The following is a 17,720-nucleotide window of genomic DNA, read 5'->3' as shown; positions in this document are numbered from 1 at the left end:
AGCAGCTACTGCTGACTAAACAGTGGAGCTATGCGTGGATGTCTGACCTCCTTCGCACAAAGCAGAAAACTGGTGAGCCAGTGATCCCACTGGGGGTGTATAGCCAGGAGGGGAGGGGCCTTACACTTTTTAGTGTAATTGCTTTGTGTGGCCTCCGGAGGCAGTGCTATACACCCAATCGTCTGGGTCTCCCAATGGAGCGCCGAAGAAAACATGAATGTAAACACACACACATACATACACATATATACATACACATACATACACATATATATATATATATATATATATATATATATATATATATATATATATATATATATATATATATATATATATATATATATATATATATATATACATATACATACACACACACATATACATACATATATACATACATATATACATACATATATACATACATATATACATACATATATACACACACACATACATACATACATACATACACACACATACATACATACATCCATCCATACATACATACACATATATACACACATATATATACACATACATATATACATACACACACACATATATATATATATACACACACACACACACACACACACACACACACCTATACACACGTCTCGGAACAATAGTTGTGAACCAAGTTTTAGTTATCGGAGGAAACAACAACATTTTCACGCAAATTAAAAAAAAATAGCTAGTGTACAACAAACCCGGTAATTAGCAATTGAAAGAACAGTATGGACATTTTCAGTACACAGGACTAATCACATGAATGGGCACGAAAACCTATGTACACAACAGAGTTTGTGTGTTTGTACAAGCAAATTCAATGCCGGAGATTATGAGTAACATATAGATGTTTTTTGTTTGTTAGAACCAAGATTTGTCAGCTATAAAAAAAAACAAACATTACTTGACTGAGCCGAACCTAAATGAGCACAGCCGGATGTTTAATAGATTGAGGACTAGGTCACTTTGAGCAACTTGCTCTGGACCAGTACAGATGTAATGCTCGTTACTACCCAGATATACTGGTAGTGCACATCACTCACCCTTCTAATTGAAGCCTCTGCACTGACATGGTTCTCTGGGTGCACCCATTTTGAGGATGGTAACCCAAGGCTAGAATAGGCGTGACTTCCATTTGGATACTGCCAAATAATAGGGTAAAGTCCCAGCTGGTTGTAAGAAGCTGGAGGGTGAGCTTGGCCAAGAAGATGAGGTGGCTGGTGCTGTAACATTTGCTGTTGTTGCTGATGTGCAAGTGCCAAATGGCTAAGGCTGCTGGCATGTGCAGTCTCTAGCTGTGGGTGACCGCCTAGCAATGTCCCCGGGGGCATACCAGGTAGCACCGTAGGTAGTAAGTGAGGATGGTGGACTGAATGGTGGGATGTGCTACCCAGCGCATGTGCGTTCATAGCAGTCATAGGCGTTTGGTTTGAAGAGGACGTTAACATATGAGGGTTAGCCGTTAGTGCTGGGTGGTGGTTGTTTGGAGGTAAACATGCTCGATGAGCCGGAGAATGAAGAGAAAAATTGTGCTGGTGCAAATAAGGAGAAATGTGATTAGCTGCAGTATCTGGTCCGACAAGTGCTGGGTCCCTGTAAACTGTAAAATGCTCATTTTTGTCTATAATAAGTGGACTCTTTGTAGACTCGATCGCACTGGCTCTTGCCACCACCGGATGGAAGCTAGACCTGTGCGTATCACAATCCATTTTACTAGAAAGCCTAGCCACTCCAGAGCTATGACTATTATGATAGTTCAGCTTGAGTTTCACGGAATCTGGAGAGTGGATGGGACGGGACTTCAAGATATCTGGAGAAGAACTGAATTTGATTTTACTAGAATTTTCGGATAGATGCGGTTTTGTCTTCAGGGCGTCCAGAGTCTGCTTTTGAAGCCTCTTCTGTTCATCCGTTAAAGACGTGCTACCGATGACCGAGGTGTGGTGGATCTTCTCCCTGTCGTTTACATCCTTATTACTAGACTGGGGCATTTTTAATACCCCTGAAAGTGCCAAATCTGTCTTACTGTTCATGCCGTCATTCCCACCACGTTCAGATTCATGTTTCTTTGTACTGGAAAAACTGATGGTGCCAAATGACGGCTTGGGGTCACTGCCCTGTAGCTCCTTCTTGGCAACGGGCTGGATGTTAAACTTGGTTGAACCGCTCTCTTGGGGTGCTTTGTCCAAATTGTTTTCATTAGTTAAGACAATAGAATTTTTTGGCGTGGGCGGTTTGCAGATAAGCGGATCAGTCTGTAACAAATCGTTAGTGTTGCTCCGCTCAACCACGCTATCTTGAGCAAGCAGTTTATTGGAATTCTGCTCATAAAGTGCTGTCTGTTCGGATAGGAGGAACTGAGAGTTTTCTCTCTGCAGCTGTAAGTCAGCTGACTTTATCCTTTCTGCTTCTTGAAGCTTTTTATCTTCCCGTATTTCATCCCAGTGAGAATGCCTATCTATTAGTGTCTGTTCCTCAGCCCCCTCGCTACTTTGGGATTTTCCTTCGTCTCCATTTATCTTTGAAGTGTTCTTGCTTTTCAACTCGTTCTCGGAATTTTGCTCAGAGGAAGAATCCATTATCCTTTTATTAGAATTTTCTGAGTCGCTGCTCTCCGAGTAGTCTGAAATATTGTCTGTGCGCAGCCTTTTCAGAATTAATTTCTTTTCATCCTCTTCGGGTTTCCTCCTTTTGCTGTGAAAATGTTTGTTCCTCTTCACATTTTCTGAAAAACAGAAATATAGACATTAATCCATGTGCACAAACAGATGACAGGCCTATGTAAAAAAAAAAAAAAAAAAAAAAAAAAAGAGACAAGTAACTTTTTAAAATATCAGTCAAACCCTGACATCAAGTCAGTGACATCATAAGTTTTGGTTGATCGGTGTACTGACCCTACAAATCACTGGTGCAATAAAAGTCATCTCTCAGCTATGGCTGCAATTGTTTTTTATTTTTTTTAAACAGGAGTGGCCAATTATTGTTTGAGTCTACCACCTAGACTCCGACTATATATTATATCCTTAAATTTTACTAGATGGTATTTACATTCCCAATGAATAACGACAACTCCCTTCCATTTGCAGCAGGATTTTCAGATAGATTCCCATTTAACTGAAAAAGATTTTCAGTTAAGAAGACTGTCTGTAGGTTTTTGCTATGTAAGCTGATGACAGCATGCTGCAAGGGTTGACACAGAGAATTCAGGGATGCCTGTCTTGTCACGGTCCGGTCTGCTTTGTTTGTTTTTTTTTTTGTTTTTTTAAGAAGCAGGTCTTCTCAATGCTTGGACTACAATGTCACGTGCACGGCAGTCCGGTACGCCCCCCTGCTGTGATTGATGCTTCACTGTCATTGTACAGTACAATCTATATAGAGCCTGGTGGGGCAGGGTTAGCTCTTTCAGCTCTGCCACATGGCTAAAGCTAAAAATTCTGGTTGTGTTATAATGACTGCACCCAATAATCTAAGGCAGGGTTCCCCAACTCCAGTCCTCAAGGCCCACCAACAGTGCATGTTTTCAGGATTTCCTTAGCATTGCACTGCTGTTGGAACCAGCACCTGGGCAGGTAATTACATTAACACCTGTGCAATACTAAGGAAATCCCAAAAACCTGAACTGTTGGTGGGCCTTGAGGACTGGAGTTGGGGACCTCTGATCTAAGGGATACATCAATGGATTCAGGATCTCTTTCCCTACATCATGCTGCTCTCAGATGATGTAGCAAAATTCTGCTGACAGATTACCAATAATGATTGCGATTAGAAACCATGAAAGCTTTGCACATAATCCCCAAATTAGTACCGTCATATCTTTCTTCTTTAACCCTATCTTCATCCGGCATGCTGCTGTCCGAGCCTTTCCTCTTGTTTAAGCGGGCGTTTCGGTGACTCTGTTTCGTGGAGCCGTGAGAGTTCATTGCTGGCCTGGGACTATTTGCTTGTGCACGTGTATAATGACCCTGCAAGACAGCAGTAAAACACTGAGTAATCGGCATTACTTATGCATCATTCTAGTGAGACCACTGACTACAGATACTATTTTCTAATATGGCCTCTGAAAAACAAAAGCAGCAACACTACTTTTCATTTGCAACAGTTCTGACAAATCTATAAAATCTCTCCGACTGATCTGTTCATTGACCTGCTCCGCTGTAAAAATATGAATTTAATCTAGCATTCACCAAACCTGTTAGGATATTCCCTCTTGTATATACGCTCAAAATACAGGCATACGGAAAGAAATGTCAATTAAGCCAAATTGGACGGAGAGACGTCCCTCTCCCCTCTCAAACTATAGCCATAATGTTCCAGAGTATCTATATTGTCCCAGTTATCTGCTGGCTGTGGTTGTTGAGACAGGTTCTCTTTAATAAATGCAGTTTAATCTTTAATGGGAATCACGTACATGAATTGTGTTGCTGTTCTGGTTGGAGCGCGACCTGCGGCGACTTTGGATGCCTATATTTTCACCTTTTAGCAGAGAATATACAACATCATCGAGAAAGGTCATCTGAACCATAGAAGGATCAACATTCTGTGGCTCTAGAACCTGGGCCAAAAAACACACACAAGGCGACAATTAGTACATATATGACAGAACACAAGACAATACAAATATTGAGAAGACAATGAAGATCATGTGGCTACAAATATGTACCAAATCCAAATTTGACACAAAGAAAACGGCATCAATGAGCTTAAGGGACACGTCTTCGTACAGACAATATACTGATCCATGGCGGTCACTTTGCTGTGCCCCCTAGTCCGGTCTTTCAATGGAGAGTCTATCTTCCTACCACCATTGGATTGCTAGTTACATATTATATTAATAATAAAAACCTGACATCGCAAGCATTCACCTATCCTTGGTTACTTAAACAATAAATTCCATTTGGATCAGCTAATCTGCTCCTTTCTACCTGCACAGGATCACTGTCAGGGGAAAGGTTACAAAGAATTGCAGTGAATCCTATCAGAAATAATTGTGCGGCTGAATATTAATCATGTCAGATTGCTCAAGGCAAGAAATGACCTATACAGGGGGACGGGGTGAAGGGAAGAGTCTGCAGCAAGATACATGACTGTCTACAGCATCGCTGTACCCTTCTCTTCAAGCGTTGCTGAAATCTATTCTTTAGATCCTCAAAATAGGAATCCCACTTGGATTATTCTGGCTTCAGGTGTATTCAATTATTTAAACTCAAAATGTGTGCCAAGGCATGTCAGAATGCCAATGCCGCGCCATCTATTGTACATGTATACAACTGTGCAAACTGCTATAACCCGCCTATGTGGCAAAGTAATATTCTATATTCCTGCACGTTGAAGCAATGATAATTCTACATTGCTGGCTTCCAAATCCACAAACGTCTGTCATTTTGGAGCACCGACTCACGGTCATAAGGCCGGTCTCTCGCGCTCTGTTCACATATTACTATCCAGTTATTTGGAATATATGCTGAAAATACTCTTGTATCCACCCCACTGACCCTGCTCATGCCAGAAAAAAGGTATTTTTGGCATACAGTTGTCTGGTGAGTCGATGTCGAGGGCTAAAGAGCTTGTCAATCTGACAAGATCTCAATCAGGAGCACACTGCTCCCCTGCCTACCAGCTTCCTCCTTGCCAGGCCTCTCAATTTAATGGCCGTTTGAGCCAGGGGCAGCATTGCATCTTTAACCCAATATCAGTGCGCTTGATGTTACAAACAGCAATCCAGCCACCTTCAGCGCGGCGCTTACAAGCGTTCTAGCAAAGAGCTTGTTAGTGCCGTGTTCCTTGTTTAGTAATGCAGCCTCCTATAAGACTACAATGGTGGCCGGTAACATAAGCAACGAGCATTAAACAAAATTACAATTCTCTCCCTTCCTTTTAATGGGCGAGAACAGGCAAAAGTGGCACATATTGCAGCAGTCAGATATATACATCAGAAAATACAGTGGAACCTCACTTAACGAGTAACTCAGTTAGCGAGTATTTCGCCTAACAAGCAAGGCTTTCTGTAAATCTGTAACTCTGTTTACGAGAAAGCCTTGCTGTACGAGCAAAATACTCACCGCACACACTTCCGGTTCCATACATCCACCGCACTCTAACCAGCTCTTGCATCACACACACACACACACACACACACACACACACCTTACCTTCACTTCCCTCGCCGGCTTCCTGGAACTTGCATGTATCGGGTAATCAAGGCGACCGATGCCGGACCTTCAGCTCCCAGCGCACTGACGTAAAAGGCAGGAGCCGCTTGCCTCTGATTGGCCAGCGTGCTGCCTTTGAGTAGCGGCTGACAGAGGAAGGTCCTCCCTCCACAGGATGTGTATCCGGTAATTAACGCGATGAGGCAGGAACTTCTGCTGTCAGGCGCTACTCAAAGGCAGCGCGCTGGCCAATCAGAGGCAAGCGGCTCCTGCCTTTGACGTCAGCGCGCTGAGTGCGGAAGGTCGGCATCGGTCACCTTAGTTACCCGATACACATCTTCTACGCGCGAACTGCAAGTTCCAGGAGACCAGCGAGGGAACGGAAGGTAAGGTGAGCATAATGTGTGTGCCTGTGTGCGTGTGCGTTTGTGGAATAGGGCACCAGGATGGGACATTTAACAAGTTGTGGAACGAATTGTCTGCATTGCAGTGATCTCCTATGGGAAATCTTGCTTTGCTGAACGAGTAACTTGGCCAATGTCAACAGGAGCTATGGGTCAAGAGCAAGAAAGTTCCATGCTCATTTGATCTGGACTCGAAATATTGTAAGCTTTTCACGAGTTAATAAAATACACCAGTCGAGTGCTGGACACTTCTTTTCTTGCTTTTTGTATCATATAATTACATTAGCTAATATATATTTCACATTGTCTATATATTACACACATACAAACAACACACATAGAAACAAAACATACACAATGTTATATATACCCAAACATTCTAACATATGATATACATACATATATACACACACAAATACATATCACTTACCTGATCGTTCATAACAATCATAGTGCGGGTGAAAAGGTCATGGTGAGTAATTATACCAGTGAACCACTGGGTGGCAGAGTCTTGTCTATACACCCTCACTCGATAGCCGTTTAAGGAGTAAGGTCCTACAAGAAAAACAATGACACATTTAGCTACTCGGAAATCCATGTCTCGGGAGGTCTCTTGGTTCTCTTCCAGCAGTTACATCATCCAGGGCTTCATTTCCAGATACTGACACACTTACTGCAGACACACAAACAAACCCTCAATCGAGAAGTCATACATATCCAAGAGTCATCATCATTTTTTTTCCATAACATTTCCAGGCTGACTCTCCAGCCTCCTCAAGTGGAGATTAGGTCATTCCTATGTGTCAGGTCATTTCCCATTATTGTGAACAGCAAATATAAAGGAAGAGTGTTCTTCCATCCTCAGTGACTGGAGCCGCATCTCGTAATCATGGGCATTTACAGAGGAACGTCTCAGTTGGCCACAAAAATTGCACTAAGAGGCTTCAGTGATTGAGAAGTGAATAATTAAAGTGGTTGTCAGTGGTTTGTGATCGGTACTGATAACTTATGAGGGTCTGAAACTTTGCTGCTCCAATTCAACCATTATCTCCCTCGATCAGTTGTCTGCTGCTTGCCATTTTGTCTGACTTTGTAAGTCGGGTCCATCCTACAGCACATCACTCATCTCAGTCCCACCGAGTCTGCATATTCAGCTTTATCCGGCAACAAATCGATTCTCTATGTAGAATACCATACTGTGTACATCACTCCTTCCTGGCTTGTACTGCACTGTACCCATACTCTGGAATGCTCTACCTCAGCATATCAGACTCTCCTGCCGTGGAAAGCTTCAAGAGGAACCTCAAGACCCATCTCTTCCAACAAACCTACAATAGCCCTCAGTCCAGTAGACCACTGCGCAACCAGCTCTGTCCTCACCTATTTTACCATCACCCATTCCCTGTAGACTGTGAGCCCTCGCGGGCAGGGTCCTCTCTCCTCCAATAGCAGTCTGTTTTGTATTGTTAATGATTGCTGTATGTATACCCTCTTTCACTTGTAAAGCGCCATGGAATAAATGGCGCTATAATAAATAATACTGAGAATTGGTAAGGTTGTAAACTTAAGTACCATCTTTAACACTAGCAGTGTCATCTTCATTGCGTTTCTACAAAATAAATGATGGGAAAAAACAAACTCTATAACGAATAATTAACGCAAACTCTGTGGCCCATGTGATGACGACACACATTCTTTTTCGGTAGTAGAATATTTCTGTTCTCTGGGGAACAGTTTTCTACTCATCTATAAAATTGGGTGCTGCTCTCCATCCTGAATTTGGCATATGTCAGCCCCAATACCTCGTACTGCTGCATCAACTTAAACTTGAAGTGAAAGAACAATGTGCAGCAGCTGCAGAGGGAGGAGACACCGGGGCGCAGCAGCAGCTGCAGAGGGAGGAGACACCGGGGCGCAGCAGCAGCTGCAGAGGGAGGAGACACCGGGGCGCAGCAGCAGCTGCAGAGGGAGGAGAGACACCGGGGCGCAGCAGCAGCTGCAGAGGGAGGAGAGACACCGGGGCGCAGCAGCAGCTGCAGAGGGAGGAGAGACACCGGGGCGCAGCAGCTGCAGAGGGAGGAGAGACCGGGGCGCAGCAGCAGCTGCAGAGGGAGGAGAGACCGGGGCGCAGCAGCAGCTGCAGAGGGAGGAGAGACCGGGGCGCAGCAGCAGCTGCAGAGGGAGGAGAGACCGGGGCGCAGCAGCAGCTGCAGAGGGAGGAGAGACCGGGGCGCAGCAGCAGCTGCAGAGGGAGGAGAGACCGGGGCGCAGCAGCAGCTGCAGAGGGAGGAGAGACCGGGGCGCAGCAGCAGCTGCAGAGGGAGGAGAGACCGGGGCGCAGCAGCAGCTGCAGAGGGAGGAGAGACCGGGGCGCAGCAGCAGCTGCAGAGGGAGGAGAGACCGGGGCGCAGCAGCAGCTGCAGAGGGAGGAGAGACCGGGGCGCAGCAGCAGCTGCAGAGGGAGGAGAGACCGGGGCGCAGCAGCAGCTGCAGAGGGAGGAGAGACCGGGGCGCAGCAGCAGCTGCAGAGGGAGGAGAGACCGGGGCGCAGCAGCAGCTGCAGAGGGAGGAGAGACCGGGGCGCAGCAGCAGCTGCAGAGGGAGGAGAGACCGGGGCGCAGCAGCAGCTGCAGAGGGAGGAGAGACCGGGGCGCAGCAGCAGCTGCAGAGGGAGGAGAGACCGGGGCGCAGCAGCAGCTGCAGAGGGAGGAGAGACCGGGGCGCAGCAGCAGCTGCAGAGGGAGGAGAGACCGGGGCGCAGCAGCAGCTGCAGAGGGAGGAGAGACCGGGGCGCAGCAGCAGCTGCAGAGGGAGGAGAGACCGGGGCGCAGCAGCAGCTGCAGAGGGAGGAGAGACCGGGGCGCAGCAGCTGCAGAGGGAGGAGGGACCGGGGCGCAGCAGCTGGAGAGGAAGTTGGTATTGCTTCCTCACTTACTCAAGAATGACCACTGGACTGAAAAAGAGTGGGCACACAGTGGGGATGGCACATGTGCGACTAACCTTTCTCTGAATGTGTGGAGGGGATTGGGGGGTCATGCATGCACTATCCTAGAACTTCAGCACTGCCCATACACTGACGTCAGCAGTGATGTTACCGATAATGGGCAGTGATGCTGGGGCTGAAAACCATGTAGCCTGTATATGGACCACCAGAGGGAGACCACAGCCCACACAGTATTAGACAGTGCCAATTTTTAAACGTAAGCTTATGGACAAATAAAAAGAAAATATTCTTGACAATCTGCATCTAAAAAGAGGTTCAGCGTATTATTCAGATTGCATTGGTGCCACATGAATGAACACACAGGGACCCATTAATAACCAAACACTATCAATACTAACATCACCTGACTCCGGTGTATGAGGCACAATGTCGTCATCCACCTTAAAAGTAATAAATGCTGTGACTGGGACTGTGCAATGTCTCTACAACAATCAATAGGGGAAAGTGCGGTTTTGACTTGATTCTCCAACACTGGGAACCAGCTAAAAAAAAAGGTGCACTTTTGTATTGCCCAGGATGCCCTTATCCACCTCAATTTTGCATACATGTGGCATTACAAGTTTTTCTACTGCCAAGTCTGTAGCAGATATATGTTATCAGCCCAGTAATGTCTCTTTACCGCCCCAGTGTGTAGAAGGTCAACTATGTCACTTATCAGTGCAATATAGAAGAGGTAAACCCTCAGGTCACAGCTCAGATATACAGGGCTGGTAGGTGATAGCAGGCAAGCAGGAGAGATTATATATCTGTCACATGTCACAATAGAGCAGGTTATTACCCCAGTGCTGTAAATGTGTGCGGCCGCGGTTAACAAAGGAAATGCTGCTCTCTTGTATTATCTCACAATCTCATCTCATGTCCTAAATAGTTCTCAAAGGGTTTGTGCAACACAAATAAGAATTATGCGTAAACAAGCTTCAAATATTAATTAAAAAGGTGTCTGGGTCCTCTTACTTCTGCACTGGGAGTTGAAAGTGGCCGATTATGCCGCGTCTACCCATATCTGCCAGCTTGCATGTGCATTGTATAATGGTCCTATTCTAATGACGCTTAGTTAATGAAGGCGTAATCCGGTCCCACTTGTATCTTGTCTAATGAGGAGAGCGGATGGTGACGTCTCGTCTACAGATATCTACCCAAATGCATGTGCCAGCGCCCGGCATCACACAACCGTGCGGTCCTAAAGAATAGAGCAGAAGTACGAAACCTGCAGTTCATGCACGCGCTGGCAGATCTCTATAGACGTGACGTCACCAGACAAGATAAAAGAAACCAATGCAGAAGTCGCCGGATTAACTCTTTAATATAAAGGGTGTAAATCCAGGTGTCTCAACATCAGCACTAAACCCAAGGTGACAGTGTTTGTTGTGTTGGAAGGTCATTGGTGATGTGTGTGATGTGTGTGAAGGGGTCGGCTGCCAATTTTAATGGCTATCCCAATATCTGATCAGAAGAGGACTGGCTTAGCTACTGAAATGAGCCTGGCATCCAGCCCCCTCCACCCAGGGCATGGATGGCCACACGTAGTGAAGCTGCCAGTGATCTATGGAGGCCAGGACATACTCTATCATTAGTGAGACTGAGAAGTGCTTTCATAGTGAATGTTGGATAAATATATAACCATAAGGATCAGAGAAATAAGATTACATACAATGATAGTTCTATAGTGACACAGGACGGCACATACTGCGGCTGCCATGACCTCCGGAAGATGTAATGTTGTAGTGTCAGCAATCACTCACCTTGCATAAAAATCTCCTGAACCTTGTGTTCTTTGACCCAGGCTTTCACCTCCTCGTGAAGCTGGGGGTTGTCCCTGAGAACTGGGTTTAGACTGTCGACTTCATCCTACAAATACAAACAAAACACAAACACTAGATCAGTATGACCACAGCCCGGGAGAGTACCCGAGTGCAGCAATAAATAGGAGCCTCCAGGATCAGGCGAGGAATCCTGCCTGGCCCAGGCGCGGTCCTATAAGCCGCAAATTCAGACAGTAGACACCAAGAATAAAAAAGAATTGCATTTATTTTTAGCGGTGAGCTCAGTGCAGTCTACTGCATATAGCACACAGACTAGACGTAGTGAGGAATGTGTATACTGCCGGCCTCCTCCAATACATAGACACTTCTACCTGTACACATGACTGCTATTTCCCTACATAGCCAGACCTTACACCTATTACCAGGAGCTTGTAGGTCTGCTGACCCAAGTCATCTTCCTGGTAAGCAGCACATTATGTTCTCCAAGGAAATATACAGTCCTGATAAGATCATGTCAGATTTCTCTTCAGGGATTTTCAGCATTTCCGGAGAAAGGCTTAAATATAAGCCCTCCCCGAAAATAAGTCCTAGTTGCGGACCAATAATGAAGTGTCCGTGCAGCTAAAAAGGTTACAGATACTGCAGAACACTTCATTACAGACAGCGGACACCCCGCAATCACACTCACCCGATGCTGAGCAGAGGACCTGCAGTGATCACACACCCGCACACATCAGATCACACACTCACACACAATCACATCAGATCACACACACACACACACACACACACACACCCAATGACCCCAATCTCTTCTCGCCGGTACGGTGGAGCGCAAGGATCTGCCGCAACAGGACCTGTGGTCTGTGACTTCCTCCCATCATTCCCTACAGCGGGGTGTGTGTGTGTGTGTGTGTGTGTGTGTGTGTGTGTGTATACACGTGTCAGCCTGCAGCAGGGGAGGACGGCGTGCAGCACCCACCGGAGATCACAGGTGGACCCGGGAGCCACACAGACGTCCGGGGTCTGGTAAATATGAGTCTCCTGGGAAGACCAGCTGGGGACTAAGCCACAGAAAGACTAGTCGGAAAGGCGGATGGCAGTGGCTTCTTCCCACCCTTTGCCTTTGATTGACAGGTCTCTCCTTGCCTCCCATGCATAAGTAGTCAATCCAATAGCATACCTGGCTGATACAATAGTGTGCATATATACGGGCAGTAATTATATTATACAGACACACACACACATACATATTAATATATATTATATATATCTATATAGCTATCTATATCTACATACATGCATTCACACACATATACATACATACATACATACATACAAGCACACACATCCACATACATACATACATACATACATACATACATACATACATACATACAAGCACACACATCCACATACATGCAAGCACACACTACTACTCTTAATTATCTGAAGGTTTTAAGTTCCTTATGTACATACAGCGCATGTAACATCTCTACAGCTTGGCCCCGTCATGTGGAGGATGTGTATTTTCAGCATATTCCTTTCCAGCTGCCGTGCCACCTGCCCTCTGATTCGGAGCATACAGCGCGACAATAAAGAGACGTGCCACAATGGTCTCCTATTCCATGAACAGGACTGCTTTTGTCTGAGGAGCCTGGCTTCTCCAAGCGGGCAGAATACTTGTAATGTTCCAGTGCCAACTTCATTCATTCCTCACTTAAAGAGACGCTGCTTGTTCGTGAGGCGGCTAGCAGTAATGGGGAGCTTCTAATTTACAAGTCAATAGAGGAAAAAAAAAAAAAAAAAACACCTATGCACTGTAAGCATTAGGCGATTTACACATATACGACAACTAGTAACGGGCCAAGTGTGGCCAGCAGGTGCCCCATGTCACGCAAATCCAACACATACAGAGGCAAGTCATCCTCTAGTATAGTCCAAAGGCCACCGGACAAATGTGGATATCTCCATCTGACTGTAGCACCCATACAGCAGCGCAGGAGTTAGTTAACCCCGTCCCTTCCCACCACTAACCCTCAACTGCATATATATTACATAACTAAACCATCAAGTCCTTTACACATAGCTGAGCACATAAGGCGCCTCAGTTAGGGGTGCAGTACGCTGGCCGATCCGTGGTCACGTAGTGGCCTGTTTAGGGCACACAAGGATCGTTAATACACTGTTCTGTCTATATAGACCATCAAGTCCTCGCCAACACTTTACACAAGACAACGTGCTGCTGAGAATGAGGCTTAATAATCATATCAGCAGATTATAAGCTAATGTAAAACGCTGGTTTAATGATCAGGAACGTTTGTTTCCCCATAATTGGTGGACGAAAGCGTTTCCTAGACGTCACGTCTGAATACAGAGCTCTCCTTGTACTCACTTGTCCTTGGCCAGGAGGATCCGATTTTTTAGCACTTCTGTCTGTACAGTTTCATACACAAGACAATGGCAGTCTGCAGAGATTCTATCCAGACACAGGGGGATCCACCGGCGTCACACATTTGTCAAGCAACACCCAATCATCACTTCTGCATAATGTTTTCTTCTATCAAGTGCTACAGGAAGTGTGGGCACCAACGGAAAGTGGTGCAGGCAGCCACGCGGGGTATGGGCCCTAACCCTCACGTACCTACTGTCACATCTGCATCTAAAGCGGCACCGGTCTCCATTGCCCTGGTAGCCGGCCTTGTGGCCTCTGCAGTGATGAGTATCTGCCATTTGCACAATACTGTACTGATCCAGGAGCTTGTGAGGGAACCCGTGATGACGGCGCCTGAACACTCATCGCTCACATGGCAGAGGGGGAGGCTGACAATTGCTCAGTTCACACTAAGAAAAAAACCACAACCATTAACCCTGTGAGGAACATCTATACTGTCCAGCATCAGACAGATGGGATTTGTCACATATCTGCTCACTGTACGGGTTTGGGGCGACCTCTTCTCACCCCTGGGGCCGGGGTCATCCGGCTATCTGGGCGTCAGGTAACAAACGTATTATGGAAACTCAAAGCCATGGTATTTATATGCCTGTGTGCAGACATCGTATATAATGGGTGCCATAAATGAGATAGCACGGCGTACTACACAGTATACGGCTGTATACTGCGGTGAACTGGGCTGACCTGGAGGAGGAAGCCTTCACCTATGTTCAGCACACGCAGTAATAATAGCGAGTAATCAAAGACTCCGAAAACACCACTTATTGTTTTCCGAAATGTTGCTACCTGTGACCTGAATAATTGCATGTTATTACAGGTCGTGTAGTGCTTCGTTAATGTGTGACATGAATCTGGGTAACAGGTGAGAGGCGTCCCTACCATACGGGCAGGGCGGGTGCTGGCTGTGGCCGTACACGCAGGCCTCGGGGGGTTCCTATAATCACACAGCCTGCAGATCGGCTACAAGGGGCCGGCCGACCCGCAAAGCAACTGGCGGTGGCTCTTGAGGTTGGCAACATCTGAGGGCGTCGGAGCAGTACAATAACAATATGTGTAAACCAATCGGCTGGCCCAGAAATACACCGCGACAGGAAGCAAAAAGTCTCAAGAGGTTTACCAGCAAGTGAGACTAATAAAAAGAATCATGAACGTTTCAGACGTTTACTGGGTCCTAGAAATGTCACTGGGTCCTAGAAATGTCATCTTTTACTTAAAGCCCCATTCTAGATTTGTTTTACCACTTTTGGGTGCTTAATTCTAAAGTTTCCGGCTCCTGGTCTTATACTCACCTTTCTGCATTTTCACCTTTTATCGGCACCACCCCATCGGTCTCAGGCACACTGTGATCACAACTCAATACAGCTCTATGAGAGCCTCGTTCTGGCTCTTAGGCTTGTATTGAATGCTCGTGAGACGTGACTTGTGATTTCCAGCCAGTCACACGTTATGAGCACAAGGTGGCACCACGGGCCCAGGGCAACACCGAAACAACCCATTAAAACGCTAGAAGGTGAATATAAGACCAAGTACAGGGGATTTAGAGTTAAAGCACCACTCCATAGAGAGGGGAGAAAGGTCTCAACACCCAAAAAGAAAAAAAAAAAAAAAAAAAAAGCAGAAACATTGCTGAAAAGCTGCCAATGACGAAAAGTGCACTTTGCTCTTCAGTAATTTGGAAGAGAAGAGGTTACACAACTTCCTTTACCTGCTGGGAGGGCCTTATCAGGGTTCCTAGAAAAGATAGCCGTGAACCTTCCCCTGTCAGTCATTAGCCCCTGGTGTAGGCTACAAGCAGCATGTGATGCCTCCATTATGGAGGCTCAGTAATGGACACATTCCACACAGGCTTAATGTTTAATGTGAGCGCTCCATGGCGTGTAGTAATCTGACTTCTGTATAGTGAAAGTCTGGTGAATGTCAACACAAGAGCAGGTGCACTGTGAACCCTGGAAACAAACTGATGGCCTGAGACAGCTGTGCAGCTTCACCGAACCCACCCCAACTGTCAGAGGAGCCTTGTAAGGAGCCTGCAGCGACTCCGACCATGTTACTGCTACAGACAGAGGTGTCCGAGTGACCCGGGGGCATCACAGCCTCACTAGCCCCAAGAGGCCGACACCCCGTAGGAGAGGTGCCCATTACTGGCATCACACTGCCACCAAGTCCCAGACTTAAGATCGTGGTGAGCAAAGAATGGCCAATCATATTGGGCCGAATACAGGAATAAAAATGTGAGAATAGCCTATACAATCAGATGAGCACTTTTTTTGGCATGGAACATCTGCAGTGGAAATCTCATCCACATGCTGCAGAACATCTCTGCTTGGGTTTCTGTAGATTCTGGAATCCAGGCTCCATCTCTGCTGCGGCTAGTTCCTCAGTTATTCACCACTCTCAGTTTCTCCGAAAATAAACCCTAGGACTTTTTGGGGTATGTGTAAAATAAAAGCCCTGCTCCAAAATAAGCCCTAGTTGCAGTCCCACAAGGAAGTGTCCAAGCAGATAAAAAGTTAAAGAATACAACAGGACGTTTCTTGAAGCATCAAATAAAAGCAGACCCCCCCCCCCCCTCCAAACAAAGCATGTCAAAAAGAGGTTCCACCATTACAAACACAAGTTACTAAGATAGACATGTTGGCACTGATGGCAGGGCGTCTCATACAGCACTTCAGCAATACCATCTACAAATCCATGTTTCTTAAAACGAACCTGTCAGGCGCACTATGCACTGAGAACCACGAGCAGTTCTGGGTGTATATTGCTAATCCCTGCCTAACCGTCCCTGTATACACTAGCATAAATAGATCTTCAGAAAAGTATATTTCTAAAAGTCTTTTATCATATGCTAAATGAGCGAGGGGACTAGTCGCAAGGCCGTTACTTCCCCTGGCTAGTCAGCCCTCTTAGCATGTTAGTACGCCCCTGTGGGTGTGCTAGCAGCTAATGAATGCGCAGCGGCAGAGGATGGTCGTGCTCACCTCTCTGCTGCCATCGCGTCAGTCCTTGATTTCAGCTCAGTGCGCATGATCCCGGACTTCCGATCATGCGCACTACATGGATTTGAAGCCAGGACTTTTACACCCGGCTTCATAGCGTGCATGACCGGAAGTCCAAGATTATGCGCACCGAGCCGAAATAGAGAACTCTGATGCGATGGCAGCAGACAGGTGAACGCAACCATCCTCTGCCGCTGCACAGTCATTAGCATGTTAGTACGCCCCTCTGGGTGTACTAACATGCTAAGGGGGCCAACTAGCCAAGGGAATTAACGCCCTCGCAACTAGTCACTGGTCAAGCAGATCATATAGGATCGTTAAAGAGATCTTTAGAAAAAATATTTCTATCTATGCTACTATAGGCTGGGACAGTTAGGCAGGGATTAGGAATATGCACCCAGAACTGCTCATGGTTCTCTGTGCATTTTGCACCTGACAGGTTCCCTTTAATACAATACACAGAAAGATTAAAGCTCACATGTTGATTCTGATGACTACAAATCTCTGTAACTCGAAACTGAAGAGATGGAAAATTAGACATCTTGAATTATCTGCACTAATCAGCAATCATCAAAGCTGATTAATCTGAGTATTGTCCATAGTGACATTACACAGTTACACAAAAAACCTTTAGAAACCCTGAAAAAGGCAAAAACAGCAGAACCAAGTGGTGATCACCTAGGTCGGGTAAAACGCTCCTCTTGCACAAACCTGTTTTGCTCAGACTGAGTGCAGATAGCGACATATCGGCTCTTGTAACGTCTTTGGTCGCCTTCGTTTGCGTGACCATTCACACAAGGCTTTTACGTGTTTTGATTTTTTGACAAGTCTGCCAGCAGATTAACCAGAGCGCTCATTACCCAGACGGCCCAGGCAGAGGCATGCAATCATGTCAGTCATTATCTGTCAGCAGAGCCGCGGCCCGTACTAGCAGCAG

General features: G+C 46.1%; 1 protein-coding gene across 2 annotated transcripts in view; it reads right to left on the bottom strand.

Annotated features, from left to right (window-relative positions):
- The window catches only part of JMJD1C (jumonji domain containing 1C), a 342,620-nt gene that overhangs the window by 70,257 nt on the left and 254,643 nt on the right, over positions 1-17,720 (bottom strand). For both annotated transcript variants that reach the window (XM_075348655.1, XM_075348656.1), the window contains 5 exons: positions 11,312-11,417; positions 6,996-7,120; positions 4,421-4,564; positions 3,818-3,974; positions 1,056-2,737 (listed from right to left, as the gene is read on the bottom strand). In XM_075348655.1, coding sequence (XP_075204770.1) covers positions 1,056-2,737; positions 3,818-3,974; positions 4,421-4,564; positions 6,996-7,120; positions 11,312-11,417 — 2,214 coding nt within the window. The remainder of the gene's footprint in view (positions 1-1,055; positions 2,738-3,817; positions 3,975-4,420; positions 4,565-6,995; positions 7,121-11,311; positions 11,418-17,720) is intronic.

Source organism: Anomaloglossus baeobatrachus, chromosome 5 (assembly GCF_048569485.1).
Source record: "Anomaloglossus baeobatrachus isolate aAnoBae1 chromosome 5, aAnoBae1.hap1, whole genome shotgun sequence".
NCBI classification, from domain to species: domain Eukaryota; kingdom Metazoa; phylum Chordata; class Amphibia; order Anura; family Aromobatidae; genus Anomaloglossus; species Anomaloglossus baeobatrachus.
This window is presented reverse-complemented; position numbering and strand designations above follow the sequence as displayed.